Source organism: Neophocaena asiaeorientalis, unplaced genomic scaffold (genome assembly GCF_003031525.2).
Source record: "Neophocaena asiaeorientalis asiaeorientalis breed wild unplaced genomic scaffold, Neophocaena_asiaeorientalis_V1.1 scaffold473, whole genome shotgun sequence".
In the NCBI taxonomy this organism is placed as follows: Eukaryota; Metazoa; Chordata; class Mammalia; order Artiodactyla; family Phocoenidae; genus Neophocaena; species Neophocaena asiaeorientalis.
In genome coordinates, this window is record NW_020174935.1 from 1,037,893 (window position 1) to 1,049,206 (window position 11,314).

General features: G+C 54.4%; 1 protein-coding gene across 4 annotated transcripts in view; it reads left to right on the forward strand.

The window, feature by feature from the left end:
• The window catches only part of LOC112410833 (pyridoxal phosphate phosphatase), a 21,778-nt gene extending 12,291 nt beyond the window's left edge, over nt 1-9,487 (forward strand). For 2 of the 4 annotated variants that reach the window (XM_024761617.1, XM_024761619.1), the window contains exon 18: nt 434-629. In XM_024761617.1, coding sequence (XP_024617385.1) covers nt 434-571 — 138 coding nt within the window. In that variant the 3' untranslated portion in view covers nt 572-629. Of the gene's footprint in view, nt 1-433; nt 630-3,086; nt 3,723-8,149 lie in introns of those variants that run through there. The other 2 variants (XM_024761616.1, XM_024761618.1) reach the window with 2 other exon arrangements.
• Nucleotides 9,488-11,314: the final 1,827 nt, after the last annotated feature.

Consider the following 11,314-nt stretch of genomic DNA (forward strand, 5'->3'; position numbering starts at 1 on the left):
CTCCCCCAGCCCGGCCTCCCCGGGGCCAGTCTCCCTCGTCCCAGTCTCTCTGAGCGCACCTGCCGATGTGGACCTGGGGGCGGCCGCAGAGGAGGCAGGGGCCCCTGAGGCTGCAGGCAGGGCCCCCACTCCCCCGGTTATCCCCCCTCAGCCCCGGCCCAGGAGCCTCGCCTCAGAGACCGACTGAGCTGGCGGCTTCTCCCCGACAGCCCTCAGCATCCCCTCCTCCCCACCTTGTCCTCCCAGGACACAGCCCTCACCCCTCCCAAGGGGGTGAGGGCCTCCAGCCTTTGCCTACAAGTGCCTCGGTGTCCGCTGGGTCGGCCCCCACGGCAAGGAGGACTCAGGACAGTCCTCCACTTCCAGACCTCTTACTCTTGGATCCACCCTGGGCTTGGGGGCGCCCCTCAGCCAACTCCCCACTCTCTGGCAGGGTCCCAGGGGAGCCGCCGGAAGGAAGGAGAGGCTTCCCTGCTCCTACAGGACTTTTATTTTTCTCTTGCCAACATATTTTTTTGTAAGGCTGGTAAATAAATTATTTTGGACAAAACTGGAGCAGCTGCCCAAATGATAGTTTTATTTTCTGTTCTTGAAATAAAGAAGCCACTTTGATAAAGGGGAAAAAATTACCTATTCTTTGCCTCCTTTCTTTTTCCCTGTCTGAAATAATAACAGCCAACATTTTTAGCACTTACTCTGTGCTACCCATTGTGCTTTTCTATGCATGATTTCCATTTAATCCTCTTCCAGGGAAGTAAATCCCATTACCTCTTACAGGTGAGGAGACTGAAGCTCAGAAGATGACCACGGTCACATGGCAAGTGAGGCATGGACCTGGCCCAGGTCTGCCTGATTCCAGAGCCTGGATCTGTCACTCACATCCTGAGCAGTTTATCTAACTTCTTGGAGTTTCCTTCATCTGTGAAAACATTTAACAACTTCCACCACAGAAATGTTGGTTTGAGGATTAAAAGAGACACACTTGTAAAGACCAAGGTACCGCCCTTGCACACAGAAGTGCCCTATAAGTGATGACTGCTTGCTGTTTCCCCCAACCTGTGGTGTTCTCTGTTCCCGGAGAAGGCAAGGAAGGCTCCCCTGTGGAGCAGGGATGGATCTGTCCTCAAATATTCCCTGAGGCTGCTCTGTGCCAGACTCTGGGCTAGGTCCCAACTCAGCCCTACGCCCTAGGAGCTCCTGGGAACGGATGGGCAGGAGAACTGACAATTAGAATCAAGTGTCATGGGGGTTCCCTGATGGTCCAGTGGTTAGGACTCCACGCTTTCACTGCCGAGCGCGCAGGTTCAATCCCTGGTTGGAGAACTGAGATCCCGTAAGCCGCGTGGCAAGGCCAAAAAAAAGAAAAAGAATCAAGTGTCATGGCACTGGGAACCCATGTTAGCACACTTAGGGGCAAGCCAATTAACCCAGACTGGTGTGTGTGTGTGTGTGTGTGTGTGTGTGTGTGTGTGTGTGTGTGTGTGTGTGTGTGTGTGTGGAGGGTGAAGGCCAAGAAGGCTTCCTGGAGGAGATGATATTGAGGGGGAGTCTTTCAGGAGCTAGCCAGCTAAAAAAGGGAAGAAGGAAGAACATTCCAAGCAAAGGAGACCACCTATGCAAAGGCCAGGAGCAAATGCCCAGGGCACTGAGGCACAGAAAATATCAGCCTCAGAGCCTGAGTGACAGGGTGTGGCTTTTCCCAGGTCTTTGAAGCTCCAGTTGCTCCTGGGGGTCAGACACGTCTTCAGAACCTTCTCAGAGGTTGGCAGACCACCTCAGAATTGTGACACATTCCTCCCCAAGTGGGGACCTAGGCAGCTGGGTCCCATCACTACCCTGGGCAACTGGCTACTGCTGCTCTGTCTCCTTCCCGCTCCAGGGTCCTTGGGTGACAGACTGCCTCTAGCCCAGTGCCTCTCCACTCTGGCCTCACAGTGGAATCCCTGGGTAATTAAAAAAGCAAAGAAATTTTGAAATGCCGGGTCTCACCCAAAACAATTAAACTAGAATTTCTGGGATCCTGCAACACAGTGGTATTTTTAAAAAACGTTTCTCAAAAGTCATGGAACTGGACTTCCCTGGTGGCGCAGTGGTTAAGAATCCGCCTATCAACACGGGGGACACGGGTTTGAGCCCTGGTCCGGGAAGATCCCACATGCTGCGGAGCAACTGAGCCTGTGCGCCACAACTACTGAGCCTACACTCTAGATCCCGCAATCCACAACTACTGAGCCCGTGTGCCACAGCTACTGAAGCCTGCGCGCCTAGAACCCGTGCTCCCCAACAAAGAGAAGCCACCTCAATGAGAAGCCCGTGCACCGCAAGGAAGAGTAGCCCCCACTTGCCGCAACTAGAGAAAGCCCACGCACAGCAACGAAGACCCAAAGCAGTCAAAAATAAATAAATGAATATATATTTTTTAAAGTCATGGAACTGTACATTTAAGATCTACACATCTTACTGTATGTAAATTATATCTCAAAAAAAAAAATTTCGTTCCCCTGGGGACTCCACCGCACAGCCAGAGTGGAGAACCACTGGTCTAGACCAAGGGCTCCAGCGTCCGAGAGGACACCGTGTGCCTCTCTCCTCAACACACCCACACTCTTCTCAAGACTTCGCTCGTAACTGGTGTGATCACCGTTCAGAGAGCAATGAGATTTGACCCAAAGATAACATCTCCTTTAGCATCTGTTTTCCTCCTAGCAACCAGCCGTCTTAAGCTTCTGATTGGCTGGGGAACGCGGAGCGGGTCTTATTTTCTACTTGTAACTCCTTATTGGTCAAAAGGAGCGTCAGTCTCTCAGCCTCCCATCCCTGCAAGAAGCTAGTTAGGGCTGAAGCTCAGCGACTACAGGCCCAGAGGAACTAAGGGGAGTGACGAAGGACCAGGCTAGGCCGTCGTTGGTCCCTTTCCCTCGTTGGCGGCCGCGATTCCGCCCTTTTCTCCAGGTTCCCTTAGCTCGCAGCCCAGCTCCTCCCCGAGACTCTAGCCCCCATTGGCCGCGGGCCAGGCCATGACCCCGCCCCCTGGCCCTTGCGGCGCGCCGATTGGCAGGTGCCGGAAACCAGCCAGCTGCGGACGAGCGCGCCGTGCTCGCGGAAAGAGAGCGGCGCGGCGCGAGCGTGCGGGCAGCCAGCCGGCTGCATGGCGAGCTGCGAACGGCTGCACGGCGCGGCCCTGCGCGACGTGCTGGGCCGGGCGCAGGGGGTCCTTTTCGATTGCGACGGGGTGCTGTGGAACGGCGAGTGCGCCGTGCCGGGCGCCCCGGAGCTGCTGGAGCGGCTGGCGCGGGCTGGCAAGGCGGCGCTGTTCGTGAGCAACAACAGCCGGCGCGCGCGGCCCGAGCTGGCCCTCCGCTTCGCGCGCCTCGGCTTCGGGGGCCTGCGCGCCGAGCAGCTCTTCAGCTCCGCGCTGTGCGCTGCGCGCTTGCTGCGCCAGCGCCTGCTCGGGCCGCCGGACGCGCAGGGCACGGTGTTCGTGTTGGGCGGCGAGGGGCTGCGGGCCGAGCTGCGCGCCGCGGGGCTGCGCCTGGCGGGGGACCCCGACGAGGACCCGGGCTCGGCCCCGCGCGTGCGCGCCGTGCTGGTGGGCTACGACGAGCACTTCTCCTTCGCTAAGCTGAGCGAGGCCTGCGCGCACTTGCGCGACCCCGACTGCCTGCTGGTGGCCACCGACCGCGACCCGTGGCACCCGCTCAGCGACGGCAGCCGGACTCCCGGTGAGCGCGGGGCTGGCGGGGAAACTGAGCTAGGGCGCTTATGCCTCCACTCCTGCGAGTGGGGTGGGGAAGGGGCGTATCCAGGTGACAGGTGGGGAACAGGAGGGATGTGAGGGCGGTCCCCACCCAGCAAGAGCCCAGGATGCTTTCATGTCCACATGTGGTAATTCTTGCAACCGTCACCCTGTGAGGGGCAGCAGTGGGGTCCCGGTTTGACAGATGAGGAAACTGAGGCCCATTGTGGCTCAAGGAGTTGCAGGCGGAATCCAGGGCCCCGACTCCCAATCCTAGCCTTTCTGAACCAGCCTCAAGGGCTCCTGTCATTTTCCCCACCCGCCATCGGGGTGAGGTCGGAGAGTTGGGGACAAAGCCTGGAAGGATTCCCCCCGCCACCGTTGGAGGTTTGGAACAGGAGTTTCTAGCGGCAGGTTGAAGGCAGGTGTGCGGGGAGCACAGAAGGTGGATGGAGTTTGACCTGAGTTCCAGTTCCAGCTCCAGGGCTCTGTAATCTTGTTAAGTTACGTAACCTTTGAGCATCTCTGCCCTGGGTGTAAAATGGGAATAGTAACCATGACAGTTTCGCTGAGGAGAGAGTGATCAGGATGAGTGCCTGCTACACAGTAGGTGCTCAGATGATGTAAATTGTATCCAAGACCTCTCCTATTACAGAGCTTTATGAAGCACCTTGGTGTCTGTTATTTAGTTTCAGAATTACTCTGGAGATGGAAATTATTGTCCCATTTCCCAGTTAAACTGAGGCTAAGAGAAGGGAAGTGAGCCACACAAGAAAGAGCAAGAGGATCTGAGCTTGGCTCTTGAGGCCACCTTACCCCCAACCTCTAAACCCCACCCCCTCCATCCAAGGCACTCTTCACTGCTGTCATTTGGGAATTCAGATCTGCAGAGAAAGCAGGAGCAAGTGAGCCTCCTACATCTTGGAGGGTTCAAGTTAGACAAGAGCAGGTGGTAGCAGAGGCTAACTGACGGTAGCGTGTGTGTGGACAACCAGTCAGTAAGCTGAGGGCAGGGACAGATCTCCATGACTCACTCCCTGCTGGCCGCTGACTCGATTGATACCGAATCCTAGGAGGGCAGGGTGGGATCGATTGAGGAGTAGACACAGTATTAAGATGGGTGGCAGGGAGGTCCTAGAGCTGAGGAGATCTGGGAAAGCTTCCTGGAGGAGGCATCTTGCAGGACAGGGCACTAGGGAATGGAACAGGGCTTGAGCCATGGCAGAACCAGTTCCAGGCTGAGAATCTTATAGTTCTAGGCCCGTCTTAGCTTTGCTGCATGACCGCTTCAGTCTCAGTTTCCCCATAAATCCAAGGTGAGGGCGCTGGTCAGGGCTCCCAGCTGCACTAGCTCCTGCCTGCCCTGGGCCATGCTATGAAAAGTGAGTTTCTTTGGAGGCCTCAAAGCTCAGGTTAAGGTTTTGGGTTCAGAAACTCCCCCAGGGGCTCAGGAAGGATGGTGTGGAGGAGCTGGGGAGAGACCAGGCCCTGCCCACGCGTGCCCCTTGGGTCTCACCACCCACCTGGCTTTGCCCGCCGGCTCTGCTGGTCTATTCCCACAGCCAAGAGGGGGAGACAGAGCTTAACAAATACAGCGCTGGTGTCCTGTTTGGGCACAACTGAATCATGCAGCTTTCAAAGTGGAATAAAAACACTAATAAAGGCCCCAATATGCATAAAATCTGAAATAATGCTAATCTCACCCCAGTTCCCCCTCCCCAGTCCCTATGGGTCTCCTAAATTGTGTGTTTACCTATCTACCATGTGGCAGCCACTTGAGATGGCAAATAGAAATGCCTGTCGTCTTAGGAATACATCACCAGCAAAACATACGCCAGCCTTGGATGACAGGTTGTTGAGAAGAGTGGGATGTAGTGGTCTGAGGACACAGTTATGTTCATAGACTCCCCTGCGTAGTTGCTCGCTCACCCAGGGTACGGATCTTAGTTTCATTCACTGCTCTATTCCCAGTGCCTCACACAGTGCCTGGCATATAGTTGGGCCTCAGTAATATTGGCTGAGTGAGTGAGGTGGGACATGGGGGGCCAAGAGGGATCGGCTCCGACCTGGTAGGAAAGGAAGATGCTGGGACTTCCCTGGTGGCTCAGTGGTTAAGAATCTGCCTGCCAATGCAGGGAACATGGGTTCAAGCCCTGGTGCGGGAAGATCCCACATGCTGCGGAGCAACTAAGCCCGTGCGCCACAACTGCTGAGCCTGCGCTGTGGAGCCCGGGTGCCACAACTGCTGAGGCCCACGCGCCTGGAGCCCATGCTCTGCAACGGGAGAGGCCACCGCAACAAGAGGCCTGCACACAGCGATGAAGAGTAGCCCCTGCTCGCTGCAACTAGAGAAAGGCCCCGTGCAGCAACGAAGACCCAACACAGCCAAAAATAAATAAGTAAATTTATTTTAAAAAGGAAAGGAATATGCTGACAGAGCTACCATTCTTTTTTTTTTTAATATTTATTATTCATTTATTTATTTATTTTGGCTGTGCCAGGTCTTAGTTGTGGCATGCAAGATCTTTAGTTGCGGCATGCATGCAGGATCTAGTTCCCCGACTAGGGATCGAACCCAGGCCCCCTGTATTGGGAGCACAGAGTCTTACCCACTGGACCACCAGGGAAGTCCCCAGAGCTACCATTCTTGAGCTCAGAAAATCACTTTGGGGTGACGCAGTTGAGCCCTTCCCATCCTGGAAGGAATTTCTAACTAACAGGGCAAATGGCTTTTCTTCCCTACCCAGTTCTCAGGAAAACAAGCAGGCGAGTTCTAGGTCAGAAGTCAGGGAGACCTTCCCAACAGGGTTGCTCTGGGCCAGCTCTGCCTTGATCCTAAGGAAGTTCCTCCTCATCTGGGGGCCGCAGGGCTGAGGATTCTTCCTGTTTGTGCACCTTCTGTGTCTTGGGCTTAATCAAGTTGAGTGTCATCCCCTATGAGAAGGGAGACAGGAGGCCCAGAGCATTTGGGGTCAGACCAGTGGAGTACTGATGTCTAGTAACTGGAAGAGTCTTGATTTACGCCTTTTGCCAGTTTCTGTGGTGTAAGTACTCCCCCCACTGTGGCTGATTTCAGCCTACCAACGTGAAGTCACTTATCATGGGGTTGGGAAGATATGTACACGCCATTCTGTAATATTTCCATCATTAGGATGCAAGTAACCTCAAGAGCATAGATAATGATAAAATAATTAGGAAGCGATGAGTTTTGAGAATTTATTACCTTTGTTTTAAACATATTTCACTTGATTGTCAAGTTTATATAAGTTGACTTTTAATAGTGGCTTTGTTTAACCACCAACTCATTTCAGAATTCCTGAAAATGAAACATTCAGCACTCCCAAGCCCGTACAGGCTGGCCCTGCATGTGTCTGGGTCAGACCTACCTGAGTGCATATCCTTTATCTGCCACTTATTAAGCTGTGCAACCCTGGACAAGTTACTTAACGACACTGAACATCGGCTTTCTCATCTGTAAAATGGGCGTTCGTGAGCTCCCACACAGCCCCTGGCACTTTAGAATGTGCTCATCATTAGTGTGAAGGTAGAACATTCTGGCACAAAGATGTACCCCTGAGACGGGCACAGTGGACTCATTGTGTGGGACAGGATGGTACTGGGCTGGGAATTAGCCTTTTCTAGACAGTCCTCCTATTGTTAAACACTTGGGTGTGTTCCACAATTTTGCTTATTATAGTTACTGAGGCCACGGACATCTTCAACCATGTAGCTGTTTGTCTCCAGTTTGAATTCTCGCCTTGTGATCACTTTCCCAGTGGAGGCTGACTGGGTCAGAGGTGCGAACATTTCTGTGCCCTGCTGTGTTCCAAAAGGGCTGTGCCAGTTTCTGATGCCAGGAGCACACATTCTTGTAGCAATGACCACAACTGCTGTTTGTTAAGGGCTTTTCTGTTTCCAAAGCATTTGCCCCTGTGGTGCTCACAGCACCTCTTTGAAGGTAGGCATTACTTGGATCCCCCTTTCCAGTGAGTCTAGGGAAACTCAGAGAGGTTGGCTTGCCCAAAGGCGTGTGGCTGCTTGGGTAAAATTGTGAACGGCACGCAGGGCTGACTGAGCCAGGCCCGGTTACACGCAGTGGCTCATTCAGGCCTTACAATACCCACGTGAGATACCGCCATTGATATCCCCATACAAGAGATGGGAAAACTGAGGCACAGGGAGGTTAAGTAGCCTGCCCAAGAAAGGTGGAGATGGGGTGTGAATGCAGGCATCTGGTTGCAGAGTCTGTGCCCTTAACCCCTACACTAAGACTTGGAAGCAGGTGGCCTTTTAACTCATTTCAGTGCCTAATTTGACCCCCATGCCAAGCTGCCTCGATGGGAATTCCAGTTTCCGGGCCTGGGTGCTTTCCCCGCTGCCACCTGCATTAACCGAGTCTCCATGTCCCTGCAGGCACCGGGAGCCTGGCTGCTGCCGTAGAGACAGCCTCAGGCCGCCAGGCCCTGGTGGTGGGCAAGCCCAGCCCCTACATGTTTGAGTGCATCACAGAGCACTTCAGCGTGGACCCCAGCCGCATACTTATGGTGGGCGACCGCCTGGAGACCGACATCCTCTTCGGCCACCGCTGTGGCATGACCACCGTGCTCACACTCACAGGCGTCTCCCGTCTGGAGGAGGCCCAGACCTACCTGGCAGCCGGCCAGCACGACCTCGTGCCCCATTACTATGTGGAGAGCATCGCGGACATGATGGAGGGGTTGGAGGACTGAGCCCACCTGACCAGCAACTGCGGCTGCAACCCTTGCTCACCCGGTTCCTGTAGATGGAGGTGATGGGCCAAGAGCTGCATTAAGGGCTACCAGCTCCCTGGCCCCAGTTTCTACCCTGGTGGGGCTGGAACCCAGGGAAGATGTCAGGGCCCTCGGACCCCCTTCCAGCAGTGGCTGGGCACTCTTCTGTCCCAGAAGCTGCCCCCTCCCTGCCACTGGTTTACCCTGGCCTGACCCAGCCAGGTGGCCTTATATCCTGCCCTGTGACCTCCGCTTGTTTAAATCTGGGCTCTGCTGCCTTGTGAGGACTTCCCCCAACCCTGAGCACTTAATCCCCTACCTCCTCCCTGGGGCCTCTAGGGCTCTGCCTGCTCCTGGGTCCTGGCCCTGGGTTCCTATTGACCGATCAGAGGTCTAGGTAGCCATGAATCATTATTGTCCTGAGCCCTGAATGGACCGATCAGAAGGCTAAGTGATAGTGACTCGTTGCTGTTGGGTCTTGAGTGGACCAGTTGGGAGCCTAAGCGACTATGACCCTTTCTTGTCCTAGGTCCTGGGTAGACCAATCAGGACCCTAGGTAATAATGACCCATTAGTCTCTTGGATCCTGAATAGAACAATCCGGAAGTCTGAGAGACTGGCCTCTTGACAATCTGGGTCTGACTGGACCAGCCAGGGGTCCAGATTTCTGTTCATAAATACGGGTCCAAGTGCTGAAGACACCCCTCCTCCACAAAGGGGGCCACTTGGTGGCTCTGGGGGCTTCTGTAGCTGAGAGCCCCACCCTCCCTGATCATGGTACCAGACCAGTGTTGACGGTGGTCACAGCTTGGGAGGGGGGCTTTTGTGGCCCGCCCCCCGTGCTCTCAGTGTTTGCTGTGCCACCTCTCCCCCGCGCCCACCCCCAGCTGTTTATTTATTGTTGCGTGCCAGTGATGGTGGGGATGGGGGCTGGGCCTTCCCTGCCACCTCCACCCCTGTTGTAACCAGTCCTCCCGATCTTAATAAAGTGCGAGTGGGAGTGTCGGTTGAAGTCTGTGTCCAGGGTGGGGCGGGGGGAGGAGCCCCTGCCTGAGCCTGCTCTCCCCGGAGCTGGCCCACCCGCTTCGTGAGATGGTTTACCCCAGTTGCAGAGTATTCTCTGTGTGCAGTGGTACCTTAGCACAATGGCACTTTATGCCTCACTGAGTCTTCATATACCAGTCTGTCTCAGTCCTTCAGAAAATCCAGCAAGCTTGCATTACTCATCCCACTTTACTCCTCGGTGATGTTAAGTTAAACACGACGGCACACCCCTGGAAAGTGTGATCACCTGAGGCAGGATCTGAACTTGTGTGGGCTGACTCCGGGAGGCTGCGGCCCCTCTCTGTGGAGACAGGTGTGAGACCGGTCCTCACCCTCCAGGAGGCTCGGGTGAGGTGCTGCGCACCCCCCTCCATTTCAGGCATCCTTCACACCTGGGCTGCTGCTGTGAACGTGTGCCCTGCTGGCCTCGAGCATCCTCAGTGCCTTCTGCAGAGCAGGTGGCCATCTGTGAGCTGGCTGAGGGTAGGACTTGGAGGTCTGGGAAATTCTCTTCACTATGATTCTTCTGGGGAAGAGGGAGTACTTGACTGAGCCTGGCTGCATCAGGAAGTGGGAGCAAATGTGCTCTTGTGGAGACTCTGGTTGTGACGGACTTGGCTCAACCTGGCTAAGGCGTAAGTTTATTGGCTGCCCCATGAGGTGGTCCAGCACCCTCCAGGTGCATCCCTTTCATCCTGTCACTCTTCTGGGCTTTGGGTGTGAAAGCGGCTGCAGCTATTATGTGATCGCAAAGCATGGCCCAGTATATTTCTCTGCTTGTGACTCTGCTTCAGAAAGATGGGAAGAGCTTGTTGGGGTTGTTTCCTCCAGACCTCTAAAAGTTACAAACCAACAGAAAAAGTCTAAGAACAGCACAGTGAATACCATATGGCCTTCACCTGGACTCCCAGCTAATATTTCAGGAAGCTGATGACACCAATCCACAAAATGAAACAACTCCTTCACATTATACCCCCTGGTTTCAATAGTTACCTAGTTTTGCCTCCCTACTCCCTCACCCCTGCATGTTGACTACTTTCTTGGTGACCAGAGGCCTTAGGGGTACTTTCTGTTGTCCCTGCCATAATTTTTTCCTCTGGGGGTGGCTCTGAAACAGTGGCCGAAGCTCAGATTCACTGAAATCTGAGCTTGGTCTAGCATCAGAGTCCCACCCAGCACTCTTTTTATTTCATCTTAGCTATTACAGATAAGCATAACCACAGGACTGTAAGTTTTACTTTTTTCGCAATTCCTTATGCATCAGTAAGCCAGCTCCCCAGGACTTGGCGCCATGTCTAAATTCCATTGGTAACGTTAACCTTTTTTTAAAAAAATTATTTATTTAGTTAGTTAAGAAAGCACATAGGGCTTCCCTGGTGGCGCAGTAGTTGAGAGTCCGCCGGCCGATGCAGGGGACACGGGCTCGTGCCCCGGTCCGGGAAGATCCCACATGCCACGGAGCGGCTGGGCCCGTGAGCCGTGGCCACTGAGCCTGCGCGTCTGGAGCCTGTGCTCCGCAATGGGAGAGGCCACAACAGTGAGAGGCCCACGTACCGCAAAAAATAAAAGAAAGCACATAATCTTGGGACTTCCCTGGTGGTCCAGTGGTTAAGACTCCACACTCCCAACGGAGGGGTCACGGGTCACAGAATGGCCAAAAAAAAAAAAAAATTTTTTTTTTTTTTTTTTTTTTTTTGACTGCAATGCATCGCTTGCGGGATCTTAGTTCCCCAACCAGGGATTGAATCCAGGCTCTCGGCAGTGGAGGCATGGAGTCCTAACC